The sequence below is a fragment of the Pipra filicauda genome, unplaced genomic scaffold (genome assembly GCF_003945595.2).
Source record: "Pipra filicauda isolate LSUMZ 115617 unplaced genomic scaffold, ASM394559v2 scaffold77_size3566232_pilon, whole genome shotgun sequence".
NCBI classification, from domain to species: domain Eukaryota; kingdom Metazoa; phylum Chordata; class Aves; order Passeriformes; family Pipridae; genus Pipra; species Pipra filicauda.
In genome coordinates, this window is record NW_024104953.1 from 2,472,632 (window position 1) to 2,496,529 (window position 23,898).

The 23,898-nt window shown below is 43.4% G+C and overlaps 1 protein-coding gene across 1 annotated transcript in view; it reads left to right on the plus strand.

Annotated features, from left to right (window-relative positions):
• Window positions 1–19,284, plus strand: part of ISM1 (isthmin 1) — a 40,298-nt gene extending 21,014 nt beyond the window's left edge. The window contains 5 exon segments of the mRNA XM_027747987.1: window positions 1,260–1,496; window positions 10,104–10,371; window positions 13,390–13,533; window positions 15,646–15,735; window positions 17,377–19,284. Of these exon segments, the coding sequence (XP_027603788.1) occupies window positions 1,260–1,496; window positions 10,104–10,371; window positions 13,390–13,533; window positions 15,646–15,735; window positions 17,377–17,894 (1,257 nt within the window). The 3' untranslated portion in view covers window positions 17,895–19,284.
• Window positions 19,285–23,898: the final 4,614 nt, after the last annotated feature.

Sequence of the window (23,898 nt, forward strand, 5' to 3'; positions counted from 1 at the left end):
ATCTTAGTTTATTTAACTCACTGAATATTTTCCTGTAATGTGCACAGATTATATTGTAAAGTCTCTTTAAAGGTCAATTTAGAACCTTCTAAGCAAATAAACACAAAATAAAAGGCATTGGAGCTGTTATCTGTCTGAAAGCTTAGCTAAAGGTATGCTATGGCTTAATTTGAACCAGGAGAGCTGGATGGAGATTGCATTTAACCAGAAATGCTGGCAAAAATATGCTTCAGTAGAGCCAGAACCACATGTGGCCATTCCACTTTAATTGTGCTTGTTTTAAAAGATAGGTCTTTAACATTTACCCTCTCCATGCTTGCTGTCTCTTTATGAACTGAAAATAAAAACTCCCCAGGCAGTCATACTAAGACCTCAAGCCTGAAACTTTTCAGCTGAGTCAAAACCAAAACCTGCGCTGAGTCTGCCTCGTGCTTTTCTTTTGTAGCCATAAGAACATTGGACTTCTCTGCTGTTTTTTTCCCCCGAGTCCCCAGGCCAGTCCTAACCCGGGGAGGCAGTGTTTTGATACTAAATGTGTCTCCTTGGTGAGGTCAAAGGCAGTGGCAGCAGTGCTACTGGTGCGGGGGCAGCCTGCTGTAATGTACTACAAAACACCAAAGTACGCTCAACAATAACAAAAGCATTAACCGCTGACCCACAGCTTGGTGAAATTCAATCCCACCATTAGGCAAACATGAAAATGAGATCCCAGAGGAAGGAAGGTTCAGATGTTCAAGACCAGAGGAATTGGGTGAGGAACACAGGCGACGAGATGGAAGTTGCTGCAGACTGAGGGGAGGGAAGGGGAGGTTGCCAGCTCAGCGGTAGGATCTTTTAATACCATAAATTTCAACACAGACTGAGCAGTCAGTGTTTTTGCTTCACTTTGGAACAAAGCAAACTCAAAATGATTTATAAGAAGGATACCTTTCACCATTTTTAGGGACTCATTTAAGGGGATACAGTTTGATTTCCCAGGGGTCACTTCAGAGCTTCACGTTTCTACGTTCGTGTTAAGTCTGGTGTTTGTGGCAACGTGTGGGTGCTCACACCAAGGCTGGAATGGTTCAGGAACCTGGAACAGCTAAACCTCCAAGGATGACTCAGTTTTATATCGTGTCAGATGGTCAGAGATTTCTGTCCCAGTAGTGAGCAGTGGGTCTGGGTGCTGCAAGGCTGCAGCCAGCAGATGGATGGGGGCACTGGCAGGACCGACGCTCTCTCAGTTGTTGTTATAATGTGTTGCTTTTCTTCCCCAGAACACACTGAGTGCAGATGACCATTCTCCTGAAGACAGCTTCACCCTGAACCCCGAGGACCACAGGGAATACCCCGATCTCCAGGCTGCCCACCGGCCATTCCCTAAACAGCGATTCCGGCAGGAAAACGGCCACACATCCCTGCAAAGAGATGGACCCAGATCTTTCCTCCTGGATCTCCCAAACTTCCCCGACCTATCAAAAGCAGACATCAATGGGCAGAACCCCAACATTCAGGTACAAATTCATGTTAATATCTGACCATTTTTGTGTCTTGCACAAAGTTATTTTACTAAACCAAGACAACTTCCAGCCTGGCTTCCATGACACGCAGTCAGAACAATCTGCCTCTACCAATAGCACCAAGAGAGAATGTATACGGTATAATTTAATATTATGTAGCATAGCATTGTATATAAAATATAATGTATATATAAAACATGTCTACTATATACTTTTTGTCTCTAAGTAATTGCACATATTTCAATTTTTTTCTGAATTTCTCCTTGGATACTGTTGATTGCATGAATGTGGGGATCAGTGCAGACCTGTTGATGATATTAAGCCCATCTTTGGGATTGCCATTTTGGAGCATATTATCTTCATTGATAATAAATGGGTATTTTAATTTCTATCTTCAATTTACTGTTGTAAAATTTGTTTGCGAACAGATCCTCTTTTAGTATGCTATTATAAAATGGAATCATCTCCAAAGGTTGTAAGAGAATAAGTCTTTTAGTCTCAGCTCAAAAGTGCTGGATGGAACCAAGATTTAGAGTTAATTTCTGCAGCAGCTGCTTGGAGTAAAAATAAAGGTTGTGTGCAAGAAACTTTGTTATATGTTATTCCTCAAACTGTTCTTGGGTTTGGAACAGCCTCTTACAAGCCACTTACATCTTGAAACTTCAAGGATTGGAAAGAGGAAAAAATGAGTGATTTGTTTTTAATTCAGAGCCTTAAAGCAAAATTGGCATTAATAAGCAGTCCTTTTTAACCAAAACAATAAATTCAAATGTTGTTCTGCCTAAGATGTGCTTATACAAACAATACACTAATAGGTCTGGTTTTCTGGTTAAATTAATTCCTGGCTTCTTATAGTCCCCCAGCCCACAAAATTACCATGCTTTTGATATGTCTAAGAAGTATGTATGTAAAGATCTACTGGTGAGAGGCCAACATGCTCAGAGGGCTGGAGCACCTCTCCTGTGAGGACAGGCTGGGAGAGCTGGGGCTGCTGAGCCTAGAGAAGAGAAGGGAGACCTTAGAGCCTCTTCCAGTACCTAAAGGGGCTACAAGAGAGCTGGAGAGGGACTTTTTACAAGGACATGTAGTCATAGGACAAGGGGGAATAGCTTTAAACTGACAGAGGGTAAGTTTAGCTTAGTTTTAGGAAGAATTTCTTTACTGTGAGGGTGGTGAGGCCCTGGCACAGGTTGGCCAGGGAAGCTGTGGATGCCCCATCACTGCAAGTGTTCGAAGCCAGCTTGGATGGGGCTTTGAGCAATCTGTTCTGGTGGGAGGTGCCCCTGCCCATGTCAAGGGGTTGGAACAAGATGACCCTTAAGGTCTCTTCCAACCCAAACCATTCCATGATTCTGTGATTGGATGAGAACAAGCTGCCTTCACGTTGTCACTCCATTGCACTCACCACAGATGACTTGCAACATTTAGAAGCCTCACAGATTTGGGTCAGGTGTGAGTCTAATACTTGAGGGGCCAAGGTAGGAAACATGTTCAACGTGTGGTGACTGAATAGATCTCTCACACTAGGTAGGAAAACCCTTTCAGAAAGCCTTAGGAAGGTACGGTTGGGAATCTATAAGGGCCACAGATTGTGGCATGAGGTAAATAATGTACATCATTATTTGAACGGTATGTAAACCACAGAGAAGGACAGGAAGAAACAAAAACCTTCTCTGATTGGTGACAGCACACGATGTTTAGACCCAGGGAATAGATAAAAGAGATGGAAACAGTTCCCTGGCTTGTCTTTGTAGTAACTGCTGCTGCTATGACCTCTTTTTCCACCACCTGTTCTTGGAAATGTGTCAGCAACTATGTCAGCAGTTTTGCTGGACTCTGAGAATTGGGAAGACTAGTCCTGTAAACTGGAAAACATTGGGCAACATTGATCTCAGAGCTCTTGTGCACAAGGATGAGCTCTTTCAGAAACAGACTCCCTAAGTCCTGCATTGTATTTGCTCTGCATTTATTCTGCTTACTTAGGTGTGTAAATAGGGATATACAAAAGTTCTTTAAGTTCCTGGTTGACAGTCCTGCAGTAGGTCAAGCCTCATGGAAATAAAACTCCCATCAATTCCTTGCAGAGTCAGAGAAAGTTTATTTCTTTGCCTAAAGGCCATAAAAGGTGGCCTATTCTTTTAGAAAAATAGGGTTATAGTGAACTCTTGCTCTTTACCATATTGACCTGAACAGAAATAGTGACACTTGTTGACTTGCAAATTTCTCATCAGCTGTTTGGCAGGTGAGAGCAGAATAGATGTTCATTTGTCTTTTTGCACAATGGCTTCAGACTATGGAAGTTACATTCCTGGGGATGTTGATTTAAAAGTCCTCCTGGGACCGTGAGGTTGGAAAGGAGAAAAAAAAAAGCCTATGTGTTAAGAGCACAATTGCCACATTTTCTTTTCAAAAACTCATAGCCTCTTTTCCCTTCTCCTGGGGTATAAACTTTCCTAGACCAAAAATAACATTTTTTTGAAGGAACTTGTACCTGGAAATTTTAAATATCTAAGGAAGAGACATAAAATTCAGACGATAAAGCAGGTGGAAAAGGTACTCCAGTGAGTTGTCTTTGTGGCCGTTCCTTATCTGGTTCCTGTGAGATGGCACTTGCTGTATGATGCCCTGGTGTGTCTTCTTTCAGGGGAGAAGTGGTGAATATCAGAACACCATCACAGGAATTCAGAAAGCTACCATGCGCCCCAGGTACTGCTGTATTTATCAGATGATAAATAATCAAATATAAGTAGAGCAGACTAGAAAACCCTCAGAAACAACAGCCAGAGCTGCAGTAATTCAAATGCAACTTGATTCTTTGCATGCAAGACCAGGACAACACTTACTGGCCTTCCTGTGGTGTTCTAGCCTTGTAAAATCTCCCATCTTTTCAAGTGGCATTTTAGGCTTTAGCGTTGCTTCCACACTGATTGTTTGAGAGTAACCGCAGTAGCTGCTGTTGAGCAAAGCCTGGCTCTTTGGTTTGGGGTATTTTGTTTGCTTCTTTTTTGTCATTTTAACAACTCTGTCAGTGCCTGGAAGACCTCTGGATGAGAATGTGATTACAAAAAGTAATTACGCATTTTCTTCAGATCTCCTTTCTCGAGTGGAAGATCCCTTTTGTCTTGGTTTGCACTCATTTGACGAACCAGCCAAGGGATGCCTACGCAGACCTTGTAATTGGGCAGGGTTATTATTCAGAGAAGGAACTGTTTTTACCCCTGAGTAGCAGAATGATGTCACATGGGAGGTGTACAGGAACCTGCCTACTTTCCATTTCTGATGGGTTTCTCTTGTCTGTTCCAACCAGCCTTCTACAACATCTGCTCTTTGCAGCCGACCCTCTTTTTGGAGCCAGGTGTTTCAACTTGCAAGTGAACTTTTGTTCTTGTCCCTCTCTTTTTCTTTTTACTGCTGGTTTCCCAGGCTTGTGGGCTGTAACAGGTGCAGGTAGTGTGCTGCTCTCTGTTGTCCCACTGCTTTGCTGCTTCCCTAGCAGTGCTCAACACCATGATGAATGAGCAGAAAAGGGAAAACTCACAGAACCATGGAATGGTTTGGGGTTAGAAAGGACCTTAAAGATCTAGTTCCAACCACCCTTCCATGGGCAGGGACACCTTCCACTAGATCAGTTTATTCAGAGCCCCCTCCAGCCTGGTCACACCTCCAAGGATGGGGAGTCCACAACCTCTCTGGGCAATGAGGGCATTTGGTTGGTATTAATGCTCTTCAGAGAACTTGAATCTTGGTCAAGCCTCGTGACCAATAGACCTGAAACACAGCTGGGTGAGCTCCAGTTGCGATGGATGTGTTAAACATTTTGGATGAGGTGACAAGTTCCAAGTGAAACCTGCACAGAAACAGACAGGATTCCTGTCTAAAACCATGTTGATGTGCCCTGGAAAACTGAAGTAAATCAGTGTATGATTAAATCTGTTGGGATTTTTATCCTTGCTTTGAGTCACAGGATTGGTAGTAATTCATAGGAGTGATTTGAAGCCAGAAGTTAGTGCTGCCTGCTTGGTGATGTGTCATCTTTATAATTTTGCATGAAGCCTGTGGCTATAGCCACTAGTCATGCCACTCCAGTGTTGCTGTATTAGCTTTGTTATCTGTTACCTATTTGTTACCTGTTTGTTATCAATTTGTTATCTATCTGTTATCTATTTGTTACCTATTTTCTCTCTTCAATATCTCCAGTTGCTACCTTCTCTTAAAAAAACATCCACCCAGAACCACCCACTTTGGGAACATACACAGCTACAAATAAGGCTTTATGATCTGCTTTTAAAAAAGAACTGCAGATTTCAAATTAACTCTTCCCCATGGCCATTTCCCTCACCTCCACCTATACCGTGTGTCACTTTTCACACATCTAATAGATGTGTTTTTAAATGTCATTTTATATTTGTCATTTGAAGCTGCTGGTTTCACTGCATTAGAAAGCAACACCCTCTTGGTATTATCACAAAAGACTCAATAGTATCTGACCAGTAAGTCTCATCTCTAATTTAGCACAGGGAGAACTGGAAGGCTCCAGTAGTGCTTGTTTCTTGTGATTTCTGTAAGGTTTAATAATAAAAGCACTGGAAGCACTGATGTAGCCTTCAGGATCTAGCTAGTCATCTGGCAAGCTGGAGAGATTACCAGAAATTGGTATTGAAAGTGGTTTAACTGTTACTACCTCTGTGCAGTTTTCTTAATGTCATGGTGTATGTAACAGGAGCTCACTGCAGAGTGCAGTGCAGAGCTCTCTGGAGTTCAGTTTGGCCCATCAGAGATTACAAATAGGATTGACAGCAGTAAAATATAAATTTCGGGGTTTGAGTCACTTTGTCCTTTTTGCTCCTAGCAGATTTTGAGGGTCCTTCACTTTCCATCAAGTCCAGAAAACTGTCCTAAGTGACATGAGACAATCAAAAGTAAATTGGTATCATTACTGATAGCATTTTAATTGAAGTTGTTAAGTGGTGTAATGTTAATTTTACCATTGTAGTCTCTTACAATGAACTCATTTCTATTCTCCTATTATAGTTACCTCATTGCTGACTTGCACAGATTCATCTTTACAGAATGGCAAGTTCTGCATTAAGAATATGCATCAATTGCACAAAAGAAACAAAGGACAGAAATATCATAGGATCCACTGCTTGCACAATATTGTAAATGTAGTTTTTCTTGAAACATAATCTTCCAGTTGCTTAGAGCAGTGTTTACACCAGTAAAGTGAATTCAAAAACATTGTCTCAGTAAACAGGATGAAGAACACAGAACTCTTTGTGCACTCCAACAGGCGGGGATAATATTTATCTTCTGTATATTTTTGGCCAGGAGAAAATTGGATGTTGGTATCTGAAGACATCTGTGCTTGATACACTTGTTTCATTAGAAATTGACTGCAAATTTGTTGTTTTAACATACCTACACCAATTGCTTTTAACAGTTTTTAGAGGAATGTCCTTAATTCATAGCTTATACAAACCATAAACGAAGTGGCTTCATTTTAGGTTTGAATACTTCTGGGGATGATTGTGGATTTATACAAGAACTGTGTTACCACAGACATTTTGGGAAGCTTGAGGGAAAATAAAATCTTTACAGTTTTGATAATCACTGAAAGAAGAAATCAGTCTTTGAAACCGGCTCCAAGACAGAAATACTAAACCAGATCTATTTTTTAATTTTTAAGAGGGACATGTTTTTGTTGGAATAGCTATAGAGCGTGAAAACTCTTCCAGAGCTGCTCTAAATGCCTGCTTTTTATGATTCTGGTTCTAGATCTGATTTCTTTTTTCCTTCATGTAAACAGCCTCCAGTATAGAAACTGATCAAACAAGTTCCATGTTTGAGGACCGTGTATATGTACAAGTATGTGTGTGTATATATATATATATGTACAGCCATGGACTAATGGTGTTAAGTCTATCCCTAAGTACTAGGAAGAATTCAATGAATGCTGATTTTTTCCAAATTTTACACTGGGATAGAGGAGCAATTGTTTGCCTGAAGCAGCAGCCTCTTCTCACACCTCTGCCCTAACTTTCAGGTCCTGTGATGGAGGGATTACTAGGATTAGGCACTGATTTCCTCCCTGCCTCTGGAAGGTCCATAAAGTTAAACGGAACTGGGCAGAGCACAGCCAAGTCCCTGCAAAATCTGCAACAGAGCTGACTGAAGCTGCCTCCTCATTTCTGACAGTGGCAGTCCAGACAATCCCAGGATTCTTTATAGAGTTTCTTTCACTCCATGGTTTTTATGCTACATATTAAGCAAACACCTTGGTAACCAAAACTTAAAGCAGCAGAGAGAGGGACACAGGTCTGTGTCAGGCTACCACATTGCATTTTACTTTTGCTATTTTGGGGTTTTTAAATAGTCTGTATGTTGGAAAACTCCTTTTAAAGGCCTTTGTGATAAGCTTCCTTAATGGTAAAAACAGACTGAAAGGGATATCTGATTGCACAGGTATGTCTTGAAAGTAAACCAGTGGCAGTGCAGTTGAAGGTCTGATGAGGTCTGACGATGCTGGAAGTGTGTGTTCCACCTGCCTTTCCTCACCAGTGTTAGCACCAAACTCTACAGGAGTTCCTCTGTCCCTACAAACCCTCTTTTCCTTAAACTGACTTGGCATCGTTAATTAGTATTTAAAATCAAATCCCTATGGTTATTCAGGCTGAAATAATGCGAGTTCATGCTGACTGACTGTCACACAACTGCAGATTAGCAGAGCAAATGGAATGATTATCATTGGTTTTTATCAGAGGGTTTGGTTTGGGTTTTTCGTTTTGTTTGGTCTTTCCACTTTGCTGAGTCATTGCTTACAGAGTTGGTGTGGTCTTAAAAATACTTGCTACCAAAGTACTGGAGTCGTGCTAATTTTCAGGTGGGGAGCAGCAAAGCCCCACTACTGGCCAGCAGTGCAGTGTTTGCCGCTCAGTAACGTGATTTCCTTTCACTTATTGTGAAAACTCTGTTTTGCTTGGATAGATGCAGCAATTTTGAATCCCTGAACTAACCCCGATGTTTTCAAAATTATGAAATCCATTTTAATTCTTGGTCTGTAGAAACTGAGGTTTAATGAAGTAATCATTCCAATTCCATGTGTAGCCTGGGAGTGAAATCCCTCTTGTGTAAAGATGCTATTAGGCTGACAACTGCACTTTCCCTTGCTCTTGCCCTGTCTCCCAGTGGACCTTCATAGTATCCTCAAAGTTGTTTCATTTCAATGGCTTTATCTGTGGTCAAATGCAAAGCGTGAAATAGGTTCAAAATCTCCTTTCTCCAAAAAAAGGATATGTGGGCATTGTCTGTGCCTGCAGCTACAAAGATACGGCAGCACTTCTGCCTTGATTCCTGTCACACTCCTCTGGAGATTTCAGGTGGCTGTGACCTTTTCTTTCTTTTTCTTGTGAGTGTCTTGGGATGTTACTAATAAGAATTGTATAAAACTAACTTTTTAACCACGGTGCACATCCACAGAGCCACTTAAATGACTTTTTTAGCATAATAGTATGTTATTCTGTTTTTTTCTGGGTTTTTACAACGTGATTTTGAAAGACTGCTTTGCAAACCTATAAAACATTGAGAATGCCTCTATTCAACTTGACAGACATATTGATAGCCATTTCTCATTGTTTAGCCAGTCCAACGTAATCCCTGAACCACGTTAGCATGAAACATCAGAGCATTTTATTAGTTATCTGTGGCCAAGGTTTCCGATGGCTAGTCCCTGCTTCTACTTAAATAGCCACCTATGTGCACACATAGTGTTCATCCAAGAATTTCACAATTACACATTGTTCAGCACAGAAAAGCAACAATCAAGTGTTTCTCCTACACAGAATCATATTTACATTCATGATGTCTGTGAGGGAATGGGGCAGCAAACTTTGAATTTTGGCTCTGGACTTCTGTAGAAACCATAAACAGGTTGACCATAACAGGTCATTATACTCTCCAGCATGAAAAAAGGACCTACTTCATAGGGCTTTGCAGCAAGTTGATGGTCAAAGGAGCTGCTGACTCCCATCATTGCCTCAGAGTGTGGTTTCATGTAGCGGTAACAGCTGGGCTGCTGCCAGAGGGCAAGACAGATGCAAACCCCGAGATACCCTGGGCTCTGCATCTTCACCTTCACACTCCTGGGCTTACTTAGCCCCGTCTTGAGTCAGTCCAAGTCCTCGGAATGGGCTCTGCACTCTCGTGTGCTTCATGCTTTCCTCAAATTCAGGCTCAGCATAATTAGAGTACAGATTTGGTTTTCTTTTTCCTGCTCGTGTATGTTCAGCTCTAAACATCTTTTCCCCATAAGGCAGAAAACTCTTCTGCAAAGGTTTAAGCACAGCATGGGTTATTATTTTGTGCAGGATTTTTCCTAGCCTTTGTTCCAAGGTCTGATTCAGCAGAGGTAGCAGAAGGAACCACTCAGCCGCCGCATATCTCTGGGCTCAGTAATCCCCAGATGGCTCAAAACATGTGAACCCGACGGTGTCGCGCAGCCCCTCTGCAAGGCAGCACCAGGCATTTGTCTTTGCTGTATAGAAAGTTTCCCACTGACCAGGAGGAGGTACTGACAGCCAGGCTGGCCTGTTTTGAACCCCACAGGTTACCATTGAAGTGGTGGATGGCCCCGACACCGAGACAGACAAGGATCTGCAGAAGGAGAGCAGCAAGCCCAGCTGGCCAGTCCCATCACCTGACTGGAGGAGCTGGTGGCAGAGGTCCTCCACCTTGACTCGCATGAGCAGTGGTGACCAGGACTACAAGTATGACAGCACTACTGAGGACAGCAACTTCCTAAACCCTCTCGGTGGGTGGGATGGTCATGCACCCGGTCACCGGACATTCGAGTCCAAGGAGCAGCCAGAGTATGGTGAGTTTGCGTTCCAGGCCTCTCATGGGCACCTTGGGATTGTAAAAACAAGCTTGGGGGAAATGAGAATGGTGAGGCATCGCTGAGAGCAGGCCAAGCAAAATAGAATTTTTCACCATGTGGCTTTTGTTCATCAGCTTTTCAATACAAATCTGTGCAGATGCACAAGCTGTACTGTGGTAGCTGCATTCCACTAGTAAGTCTATAATCTTGCAAATCATACCAGTTATCCCAGAAGAGGGCCTTTTTTTAGTCCAAAGTGTGCTTTTTTTTGGAAGCAAAGGAAACAAGGTTTCGTATTTATTTTTAGAGTAAGGGTAAGTACAAATTTAGAATCGTGCGGTGGTTTGGGAACCAAAATACAACTATTGGATAAATAAGCAAGATCTAAAACGTGGTAGTATTTGGTGGATACACAAATAAGATGAATTATGTTGGTGCATGTGTGGGGAGTGGCATATGCAGCAGGAACATTGTGTATTTGCGTGTGTAATTCTCTTCCAGATGTGTCACAGCAAAAACAATTGTTTTCAGCTTGTTGTATGAAACAGTTGCAGAAACTAGAAACAGAGAGGAGCTACAGCTATTCACTGCCCTGATGGGCTGTAACCATCCACATGGGAATGACTCAAGGGAGGTGAGCTAAACTGTGCTCACAGGAAGCTCAGAGCCCCTTGGATTTAAGTTGAATGCAAATACAGGCAACTTTTAGTCAGAACGAAGTTTCCAAACCACAGTGCTTTTACCCTGGCACTTTTGTGTTCTCCAGCGTGGCTGTCATGCACTGATTCAGTCTTATTTTTCCCGTGATTTGGTTAACTTTAAGTCCTAGAGCCTTAACAATCAGAAGAGCCTTTTTTTTGGAATGGTCTCTTTAAACACATACATATGTATTAAATTCTGTGGCCAGAAGATTGAAGTCTATCCCTTCATTTTGCACCTACATTTATTTGTGGGATGGGTTTATTGCCAAGAATTCACATCTTAGGTAGTTATTCATTTAAGTTAAATAAAATTGCTTTCACAAGTAATTGTGGTAGGAAAAAAAATAGTAAGAATTACAAATACAAAAATAGGAAGAACAGGATGAGCTCCAGCTGAAAATCTAATGTGATATATTCAATAATGTGTTTCATAATGCAGTGGAAACACTAGGTAGATAGGTCTAAAACTTTTCCTAGAGCTCTCTGCTGCACACCATCCTATTAATTGGAAAAGCTCCTGGCCTTCTGACTAACCTAAAATGCCACATGCCATTGGCCTTGTCCAGGAGGATGTAGCAGCAGATCCTGCCCCTGTGGGGCTTTGAAGCTCATTCCTCCCACTGACCTGCTCATCACCCCTTTCATGGCTCTGTCTCCCTGCTCCTGCCCTACCAAAAATCCCTGCACACTCTGCTTGCCCTTCCTGGGCCTCCAAACCTCTTTGACAGGCACTGCACCTGCTCACCTGCCCTATTCCTTGCCAGCCACAGGGAGAAAAAACTCAGAGTTGGAAAAGACCTGGACAGGAGAGAAGAGCCAGGCATAGAGGGCAGATCACATTTTCCTAAGACATCTGATGCCTTTTCAGACTGTTGTAGTGCCTACCTGTTGGCAAATCCCAGAACCATGGGTCTTACACATCGATGCTGACCATGGTCCTCATCACACCGTGGACACTGATTCCAGTGTGGTGGCTTCCCAGTTGTCAGCCATGTAAGAAAAGGAGGAGAAACACATAAGGTCTCTGCCACGGGGAACTCACATCTCAGGCAGCTTGCTACGAGTGAGATATATAACCTTCCCATACTCCTGGCAATAAATGTTTAATAGCACCCCACAGAGTTGTCGTCAGTCATTACATATGGTACAAATCAAGTTACATGTTCTACTAACCAGCTCAGGAAGCCCACAGACAGCAGGGCTGTTGGGGGAGCGGGAATGACGTGTAGCACAGAGGCCAGGGAAGGCAGGGATCTGTCCCTGGGTCTGGTGTAGCTTAGGTACTCTCACCTATAGCTGTGGAGCAGGGCCGGCTCAAAGCCACTGAACCAGATTTTGCTTTGCTAACCCAAAGGAGCTACAGCCACAAGTTATGATCACAGGGCAGTTAAATATCTCCTGTGGGTCACAGAGGTAACCATTAAGCCAAATGTTCCTCCCTCAGCTAAGGGAGGCAAGACAACTGGGATCTGTTCATGGGCTCTGTTTGGTGGCCTCCACCAGGTGGGATGTGCAACAGCAAACAGAGGAGACTAAGTGCTGAGAGGTTTAGATACTTACAGGGGCACCGAGCTGTGGTGGTGCAGACTTGGTATCCTGTGCCTTTGGCTTTCTACCAGAAGAAAATGAAGTCATGTTTCATTTTCAGAAAGGTGCCTGCTAATAAAGAGTTCGATTTGCTTAAACAGTTAGATTTGATGTTATTTAATAATTCACGTGAAACACTACAAATTGCATGTCATTCTCAGTGCAAAATGTGTATGTGGTTCCCTGTACTCATAGCAGTATTCCTGAAATATCTGTTCCCTGTTCAAAGGACTGAAAAGCAAAATTGCAATTTTCACGCATGACCTCCAGCTTCCCATAGCCCAACACGCATCTTGCCCTAAAAATTAATTAAGTGAGTACTGTTGTGCTATTTCTGTGTGTTTTGAAAAGATAAAAAAGAAAACTTAATTTATCCCATGCCTGATTAGGCTGTGGTCAGAAAACATATTCCTATATGCAAGAAAATTATGTGAATAGACTGTTAGTTCAAGACCCAGCTTTGCAGCTGAGGATTCTCAGCTGACAAAAGGTCAAGAGAGAAAGGAAATATTTTTTCAAATAATGTTGCATGCATTTCCCTGAGGAGCATCAAGTGTGAAAACCATTTAAACAGCAGGCTTGCGCCTGGCGTTCAGCCCAAGCTTCAGGTAGAGACATCTGGAACCCATTCTTGTTTTGCCTTCGTAATAAAAAACACTACACAGTAGTTTTTGGGCAGGAGGATTTTTGTTTCTTCATTTCCTTCCTCATCTTTGTTCTTGCACAGATTATATTGACGGTGAGGGCGACTGGAGCCCGTGGTCCCTTTGCAGCGTCACCTGCGGGAGCGGGAACCAGAAGCGGACGCGGTCCTGCGGATACGCCTGCACAGCCACCGAGTCCCGGACCTGTGACAGGCCCAACTGCCCAGGTGTGCTCGTGTTCACGTGAACTGCTGTCAGGGGGAGTGGGGAGAGGTGATCTCAGAGCTCCTGGACACAAAGACCAGGGCCTGTTTGTTCCCTGGCAAGGTAAGAGTTCCAGTGGGAAAAGGCACGCTGGTTTTCAACGCCATTTATGAAATGGCAGGTCCTTTCATAGTAATAATATGCTGGTAGATGCAGTCCACTATCCCCTGGGACTTAAAAGACAAGTACAGGCTTTCTTTAGGTCATTTTGCGCACAGGCATTTTTTATTCCAAAGGATGTCATCTACTCTCTTAAAACAAATTTGTATTCGTTTCAGAATTTCACAGCAGCTGTGCTGTTACTTCAGCGAGCTCCTGTTTTGCTGTGCAGTGAATGGGAATGCCTGCATGATGAGCAGGGATGAAGGAATGTATAGTTTTGGCTTGAATATATTCAGAATATATGGCTCTTACCCATCCACACGCATTGACATTTAAAGTGTCCTTACTATCCCACGGTCTTCACTTTGGCAAAAGCAGGGCTGAGCGCTCAAACCTACATCATAAAAATTTAAAGCTGCTATGGAAAACTTTCCCGTGATGTTCTTTAAATGGTGCTGTGTGTTTGGATTTAGACCAGTTTGTCATGCAGTAGCTGCCACAACACATGGGATGGGTGCAAGTTCATTACTTCCCAAGATCAGAGAGCAGTGAAAGCAAGCCATGGTTGTTTGCATTACACCAAGTTTACTTTATGACTCAGAAAGGCAGAAATTCTTAAACTGGAGGTCAGGCCTTTTTTAATGGGAAATGTCAGAAGTAAAATGTCAGAAGTGCTGGAGAGGAGACTTAGCAGACTTGGTGAGAGAGTTAGAGAGAAGTTTCTCACTCACAGATAGATGTGTGTCTCCATTGCAAGGCGATGGCTGCTAGGCAGTTCAGGAGAAAATTGTTTCTGGATGCTCTTCATACATCCTAAAACCTCAATAATAAGGGGTTAATACCAGAAGAAAGCATGTAGCCCCCAGTTATATTCTCCAGTATTTATTACCAGCTAGCATCAAACAGTGGCAAACTTGAAAGAATATTTATGTCATATAACAGACCTCCAACGATCAGCAAGAAAAATATATTCACTCTTTGAGGCTGTGCTGACATTTTTAAAATTACAAGGGCAAAGCTCAGCTTCTGCTGTTTATAATTCCAGCAGTGAATTACTGCCTTGTAATGGGTTCTTGGGTATCTATTATTCTGCATCTAGTGCTGCAGTTAAGGCAAAACCCTATGATAATTTTATTGAAAAGTGGCCTGAGGCTGTTTTGAAGCTTTGCAAGCCAGTATTATGCCCCAGTTCAGGAGATCAGGAGAAAGTTCATTGGCAAGGAGATGGATGGTGAATAGACTTCATTATTAACCATATATTTATCATATATTAAAGATCTTTCTGCTCTCTTTAGAGGTCTTTAATTCAATGGAGAGGAAAAAAAAAATAACCCAAACCTGTTCACATGCTTCTTTGGGGAGATATTTGTTTTAAGGCTACATGGCACAGAAACATTAGGGAAACATTAGGCTGTCCTACAGGCTGGACTAAAGCAGCAACAAAAGGATGTTTACTTTGGCAAGATCAATTAATACATTTTTCTGGCAATCTCTCTGTCTCTCTACTGATAGCAAACACTTAACTGGAGGTTGCTGGAACATCCTGATATATTAAGATCCTGATATTTTATTAGGTAGCTATAAGGGGTGAGGATGGAATTGCTTGAAGAGTTTAGTTTCATCTGCTCACACCTTTCAACTCCCTGGCACTGGGAGAGGCCGACAATCACCAGTCATCTTGTAACAGCATCATTCCTCCTTGTAATTCCTGAAAAATGGTTGCCCGCTTACAGAGATGAACTTATCCACCTGTCTCCAGGTGGATATCTCTGTTTTACCTTCCTAACACCACAGACTCCTCAGTCCTTATGCTTTTAAAGGAACACTCCATCCAGCAGCAACTTTCAGATTGCTTCCCTGCCAGACAAAAGCACCTTGCAGAGCCTGAGGAAGGAGGGGATGGCGAGGAGGCAGCTGATTCCATTGTGTTTTAATAGGAAAATGCCAGCACCTCTAACACGTGTTTGTCTTAGGGATTGAAGACACCTTCCGGACAGCTGCCACGGAGGTGAGCTTGCTTGCAGGGAGTGAAGACTTCAATGCCACCAAACTGTTTGAAGTTGGTAAGCAGCCTAGTCAATCTTTCAATAACAGATAAGAGACTTCCTTAGTTTTTTCTTGGGACCAAGATATTGAGCTTACCATTAAAAATGTCAGTAATAACAGCTATTTATTGTCTTGCTTATATTTATGACCTGAACCTTAGTTTGCTTCAGTCATAGAATCTTTCTCTTCTTAAGTCTTAGCAAATTCCTGTACTTCTTTCTTAATAAAATGGTTATTCTCTGTCCTAATTCAGAAGAGAGCTGTAAGGCTCCACACTAATAGAGGGGGAAAAAAAAATCAAACACTCTTTAGCATTTTGCTGAAATAGCCTTGAATGGAAGACACTATAAAAGCATTTTAGATACAGCTGTTACATAAAAAAAAAGGCAATGACTTTTATGAGCATGCATAGCTTTTATAGCTGTGTGTGCTGCTGCTGCAATTTTATAGTGCATGGGTTGGTTCTGATGTGTCTAAAACTCAGCCCAACCTCTGTAATGTTCTGATTTCATCCCTCCAATGAATCCATAGTGTGGCCACTCAGAGACACTGGATGCTGGACTAATTGAATAAATAGTGTAACCCAGCACCTCCCTCCCATGGTGTCAGAGCACAATAGTTAATGACAGCCAGGACAGGACTCTTTAAGGAGATAGAAAAACAGGACACAGATCACTAAGTAAATATTTTGCAAGAATGTTTGCTGTAAGAGTTTTAGGTCCCAGTTAGTTTCTCTACTGCAGAGTCATGTTAAATAAGTGTGGAGCGAGATATGCAGGGGGGTTTTGACAGCCCATGGCATGATATAGACACCTTAAATAATGTCTTATGTAGGAGATGTTTAACTGGATTCTCCCAAGACTCTTGCAAAATAATAAAGTGCTAGCATTAAATATGCTACTGGTCTATAAATCTCTTTAATCTCAGCTATATGTCGTGGCTCTGGTGCCATTGAATCCTCGTAATGTACAGCCACTCTGATCTTATGTCACATATGCCCTTTTAGAATCTGAATCACTTTTGGCCGCATTTGCCAGCTAAGATGTCAGTCTCCGTGTTTGAACTACAGATGCTTGAAATGCCCCTTTGGGGGAATGGAGACCAAATAGAAAAAAGTATTTGTTAGTTTAAAAAAAAAAAAAAAGACTGAATTAGAGATTAAAACAAACTTCAGGAAAAGTAATACAGGCCGTGTTTGCCATCTTGGAATCTTCATTGTCATGAGAAACTTGATCCTTCAACATCTGACACGTACTAGGTGAGTGTCTTCTGAGTGGCACCAAATCACTGTGATTTCCCTGTTTCTTTTGCTTCTAAACCCAGAATAGTGTCTCTTGTGCTGCCTGGGGATATCACCAGCTTAATTAGAAATTGCCAGGTAGAAGAAATGTCACAGATTCTGAGTGGCCTGGTTCTGCACTGTAACTCCAGACTAGCATTGCCTGAGGCCCTAAAGTCAGTCACAGGTGTGATTTCTTTATCTGACAAGACAGCACATTAACACACTGCAGGCAGGGCAGCAAACTGTGGCTGCCCATTCTTTCTAAAGCAAAGCACTGGTGCTGAACAGTTAGGCTTTACTCATTTGTTATCACTGATCACACCAACTGGGATGCTGCATAATGTATCTTAAGTTTCCATTTCCTGCCCTTAACCAGATACTGATAGCTGTGAAAGATGGATGAGCTGCAAGAGCGAGTTCCTGAAGAAATATATGCACAAAGTGGTCAATGATCTCCCCAGCTGCCCGTGCTCCTACCCCAGAGAAGTTGCTTACAGCACTGCTGAGATCTATGATCGCCTTAAGAGGAAAAACTTTCGCTGGAAAGATGCAAGTGGTCCGAAGGAAAAACTGGAGATCTATAAGCCCACGGCACGATACTGCATCCGCTCCATGCTCTCTCTGGAAAGCACAACACTGGCAGCACAGCACTGCTGCTATGATGACAACATGCAGCTGATCACCAGAGGGAAGGGGGCGGGCACACCAAACCTGATCAGCATTGAATTCTCAGCAGAACTCCATTACAAAGTGGACATTCTGCCTTGGATCATATGCAAAGGGGACTGGAGCCGCTACAACGAGGCCCGGCCTCCCAACAATGGGCAGAAGTGCACAGAAAACCCCTCAGATGAGGACTACTACAAGCAATTTCAAGAAGCAAGGGAATACTGAGAAGGTTTTCCTCCTCAGAAAATTCAGACACAAAGTAGCATTCGTTTCCTGGATGCCAAAGAACTGGTGGTGGCTGCTGCATTGGCTCCTTGACAGGGGTTGATCAGATCCTTTCTAATGAATGTACATAGTTGTAATATAATACATAAGTATTTTTCACAGTGTGTGTAATTTATAAACACATATCTCTCTATCTCACACACACCTATTTTTACATACAGACATACATAAATCTTGTCCTGGTAGGATTTTATACTGCAATAACATTCATGTAATAATGTGCATTTCATTTTATTTCCCAACTGTAACATAATGGGGAGCTGGGGGGTGGGCAGCTGCCTTCACCGTCAGGCCCCAAGGCCCCAGCTGAGGAGGCACATATTTAAAAGTTGTTATAAACAATAGGATTGAAGAATGTACTCTTCCATATGGGAATGGTTTACAAGATTAATGCACCTACGCCATCAATTTTCTCTATAATTGATTTCATGACTAGTCATATCTAAGAAGGGAAGAATTTTTTTTGGAAGGGTAATAGTCAAAAGTGAATACAGAGAATTCCTGGAGATTTTTTCTTGGAATTCTTCCTGTTACCTTCCAGCTCAGGTCTTTGCAGTCCATCTGGGGTAGGCTTGCAGGAAGATGTAGCTGTGGTTTTCCTATAGGCCAGAAAAGGTCTCGATGCAGTGGAGTCACAAACAACCCACTCTTGGAGCCATCTCAGATATGGAGCTGCAGCTGTCAGGGTTTCCATCTTATGCTGGGGAGCAGATCTTCAGGGCAGCTACCTCTAAACTGAGCACGCTGTGAGTCTTTGGAGGAGTGAGGCCAGAGAAGTAATCCATGTCAAAGGAAAAAAAAATCACAGCTCCTTCCCAGTTTTTAATATGAAGAATGTTTGGATCTGCTTGTTTCTTTCTTTTAAGAAAATAAAGAAGTTTATTTTTTTAAAGGACAGGAAAAGTGGAATCCATATGTTGAATTTCCCTGGGATAAAGCATGCAACCAGCCCTTTCTCCCCATTTTTCTTATGCTGAGTGCACAGTGTCCTACAGAAGTAGCTATTCTTTAAGGAAGCTCTCTGGGAGGAAGTATTGGTGAGTTAAAATGTCTTAATTTTTTTAAAAAGCTAGCGTTATTTTTGTAAAGTATTTATTGAATTGTAACAATAACTCACATGTGAGATATGTCTCTAACATGAAAGGTTTCTGTAGATGGAACTTGATTGCCAAGAACATGACTGTTGTTAGGCAAAGGTTTTAATTCCAAATTTTTATAAAGTACATACATACATAATCCTGTCATTAAGCAGCTCATCCCTGCATTCTTATGAAAGATAAAAATTACACCATGGGTAAATAAATACTTACAGTTCCATCCTGCAAAAGACTGCCTTGCTGCAAGTCAGTGTCTTCATTTGGAAAACTAAGGCTCAGTGTTACCAGAGGAATGCCTGTTTTGGGGATATGTGGTCTGACACACGTGTGCCCTGCATGTGGAACCTCACACAGCAGCAAAGCTGACCGGCGTCGCAGTCAGCCTGAGCTGAAAGATTCAAGACAATTCCTTCTGCTACATACAGACACGCATAGATGATATTTAAGGTCCCTTCCAACCCAAACCATTGCAGGATTCTATGAGATGCTGTAGATCTTTGGCTCTGTTGGCATTTCGGGTCTGGTTGATTGCAACCCCACTTACAGGCAGGGGGTGCCCCCAGCACTAACACAGGCACAACAACCCTGCCGAGTCTGGGCAGGGTCAGGCTTGTGTTGGTCTGCCCAGGTAGTCCAAATCAGGGGATTTAAAAGCAGCCTGGGCCTCTAAGCAAAGCTACTGCACATCTGCAACCTCAGCTGATCTGCTGAGGCAACCTCAGCAGCTGGAAACCTCGGCCAAGTCATCCGAGCTTCCCGACACAGGCTTGAGTCGGAGGTGGGGGGAGACGTGGATGTGTTCTACCACAAGCTGGTAGTAACAAAACATGGTTAGTTGAGCAAGAGGGTAAACATGGGGATCACCCCTTAATTTTTATAGAAACCAGATTTTGTAAATTCTTGCAAGGTCATAAGAAGGCGCCACCAGCAAGCGGAGCGGTTAAATTGACAGCAGATGGATGAAAGGCACAAGGAACTCCAGGATCAGTCACTTCATAGGGAAGACAGGTATCTGCAACATGGGGGAGAAAGCTCTTCTTCTTACTTCACTTAGGAGTGTGGGGGAACAACATTCTCAGGTTTCTCTGGGAGGGAGATGAGAGGACAATCACAATTCTTGAAATATAAAACACATCCCTGCACTTTGTGGATTAGTAAATTATGGTGGTATTGAGAAATGCTACTACACTGTTAACACAGAACATAACACAAAAAGTGTCAGGGAAGAGGAAAAATTAGTCTAATAAATGAAATGACGCACGAAGTCTTACCGCTTGTAATTTGCCAAGGCTGGAAACTCTGAGGCAGCCTAATAATCTCTGATAGGACCTACCAGGTGTTTCATAGGATGCATTCTGGAGCACAGATCTAGAATATCCGCACTTCTGCAACCTTAAGCAATGGTATTTATTAAAAACGAAGTCTGTCCTACTTTATAATAAATTACGATCCATTCAGGGCTGGGCTGCTTTTTTTTCTTTTCTATTTTCTTTATCTCCTTTCCAACGATCAAAATTGTACCTAGAATGACTTTGTGTAGTAGACCTCAGCAAGGTGCTGGAGTTTACCATGGCCAAAATTTGCTCAGTTTCTTAAATATAGAGCTGTTCATATTAGAACTAGACCTGAGGAAGGGTTTGTGGCTTACAGACACAGTGTTTAGGAGAAGATGCTGTTATGTTTCCAAACTACCACAGAACAGGCATACTGGAACACTCAACCAAAGATATGAGGGGGATTGAAACAAGCAGAACTGAACAGGGAAACTGAAACAAGGAAGCAGTCAAGTCATCCAATTTATTTTTAACCCCCAATCAATCAGCAGATACAGATTACGGCATGGCCTTAGAGTTGAGTTGGTGGGAACGTCTTAAGCTGGCACAGCTGCTGTGAAAGATGTGTGGAGCAGTGCCCCAAGGCAGCCATAAATGGATTGAATCGTACCTTTGATGGTTAAAAAGATGAGTGGGCCTGGCTTCACATTGCCTGGACAGCTGCTGAGCAGCAAAATTCCACTGCCATAACCCGCAGTGATGCACATGGGTTATAGGACAATATAGCGAAAACCAGAACCATACACACACCCCCAAATCCCCACAGCCCTGCACTAGTTACCAGCTGCACTTCCCCCCTCCCGCTGTGCAAACTGGTTAGCACTGTCAACACAAGGCATTCCTTGGAAAAATGCTGGTGAGCTTGTAGGGCTGCCTGTTCCAGACACAGCAGTTCTGTGCTGAGGTGGTTGGGGTGGTTGCAGTGAGTCACCGATGCACCTGACACTTCCAGCTGGGTGGGGTCAGACCAGTCCAAGGCAGGAAAGGGGGAAAGTTGCCTTTTCCCGTTCAAGAATCTGCCCCTACCACGACACAAAGAGCCTTAATGCCACAGTCTCTTACCTGTGGTGGTGAGCACCAAGGCACCGAGGGAGTGCGGGGTGATGGCCCTGGCAGCTGCTGCTGAGGAGCTGCTCGTGCTCCCCAAGGCCTTCCCTTACTTCCCTTCCTGTGTTCTCCATCTGGGCACCCCTAGACCTGCCCAGCAGCCAGTGTGGCTTACACAGCACCCTGGCTTACTCTCAGCAGTATTCATCTCTCCCTGGAGAAAGTTACTCACCTTCAGGCTTGACAGACTATGCAGAAACCTGGAGCATACCATTCCTAGCAGGGACAAGACACTGGCAGGGCAGGGAACCTGTTCATAACCCATCCAGGCACAGCTACTCTGCAGACTCCAAGTCACCCACACAACCATCAGATACCACATCAGGGGCAGTGTCATGGCAAGGCTCTTTTTAATCCAGAAGAGGAAACCTGCAGAACGGATACGAACAAGCTCGGATTTCTTTGTGCTCACTGCGTGCACCTGCACAGGCCTCAGCACAGCCATGTCCCTCCCCTCCAGAAACACAAACCCCAGCGTGCTGAGGAGGGAGGGCATCAGCAGGAAGACCACCAGCAAGCACCGGAATTAAGATGACACTTTTCCCAGGAAACTGGAGCGAGTGCGTGTTGCCGCCTGGCTGCGTGGCATTTCTGTGCCAGCTGAGACAAGCATGTGTTTTTCTATCACCAGTTTCCCCCCTCCCTTCCCTTTGTAACTTTTAATGGAAAAATGTGTGGGCAGTTTCCATTATGCCTGCGCTGTTTCAGACAAATTAAGGGGTTGGCTAAGAAATCGCTGGTTTCATATTTCATACCAAATACACACACATGCATATATTTATAATTCTATGTAAATTAATTTAGGATATCCTCCAGTCATGCGCTGTACAGCGGTGTCTGCAGGAAGGGTCCCACAGCACAGAACTTCCTTGCTGCCTACACAGGGGGATGAGGCTATTTTTGCACTTGCACAGAGGGAGAAGGGCCAGGAGGCTGAAATGGCAGCAGTCATTCTTCAGCTCTGCCTTTTACTTTCTGAGTGGCAGGTTTATTCATTTTTCCTTTTCAGCTGCACTGCTGCAGCCACAGACGCCTTTTATGACTGTGCTAATTTTCTATCAGTTCAGGGAGTTATAAATTTTTCCTTTATTTATTCTCTATCATGAGAAGGATCTGGGGGCAGGGGGGATTTTCAAACATACAGAGAAGGTTTTCATTCAGTACATGGCACAGTTTATAAGGGGTTCAGCATGTTATGTTCTGGAAGTGATAGCAATATTACACGGGGCAAACTGGCCAAACCTAACACAACTAAGTGTGGGTGGCTCTAGTCTTCAGAGGAGTCCTTAGATAATATTTCCTTTTTAAAACTGGGCAAACAGTATTACATGTGTTAAATGTCAGAGCTTACTGTTTATGATGGGCCTAACCAACGCTTCACTTAGAGTGGAACAGTGTTTCACTCTGGATTTCAGGAGGGCTCTGGTATGAATCTGAAACATGCCTGAAGCAAGGGACAGCATCTGCACACCATGGTGGTAGATGCAGGATGTGAGTCAGAAAGTTTGGGGAGCAGAGAAGGCTTGGGAACAAGCTGCCACTCCAGGCACCATCTTCCATGCTGGCTCCTGCCTCTGCACAGCTTAACTCATTTGCTGTGCTTAGGCCATTTCTTTGTCCCCAAATCCCAGCTGCAGCCATCCCCCTTCCCCACTTCCCAGGGGCAGCTCTTGAGTGGATGTTGCTCAGCCACAAAACACAGAGCCAGAGCACAGCTGGCCTTGGAAAATCTCTGCCTGCTGGAGTAGGGCTCCTTGAGTCAGGTAAGGAGACGGAAAAGGTACTGGGACCACGCAGACACCTGGCTTCCTGTGTCCTGCTGTGCCTGGCAGCCTTTACCATCAGGCAGTCAATAGGGAGCAGCTCCAAACCATGGCACAGCCTGGCTTTGTACACCCAACAGCACAGCTCCATCTCATGTGCAATTGTCCTGGCTATTCCAGAGCATCCAGCAAGTGACAGCTTGGAGACACGGCAAGGTGTGCCACTGTCTTTGAATGCCCTGAATTCAGGGCATCAGTTCTCCTACTCAGCCCTCATCTTACAGCCCCTCTGGCAAACAGCCAGAAAAAGAGTGTGGAAACAGGAGGAGTCTCTCTGGGTTGAAAGGATGCAGTAACAGGAATGGAAAAACCTCTGGTCATTTTGGGGAGGAAAGAAGATTGCCCTGAGTTGCAAAGTGGCCTCATTAAGGATGATTAAAATTTAAATCAGCATGTGGGTAATCATATCCTGAAGGAGGATGGTCTCGGAGAGGGACAAGTCAGAAGGAACAAAGCAAATCTTGAAAAGGAATTGAGCAAAAAAAACCCACAGCATCTACATCCCCAGCAGGCTAAGGACTTCCCTTGCCTGGCCATCCACTCGCAGACCCATTCCCCAACTATTTCACCACGTGTTTAATCA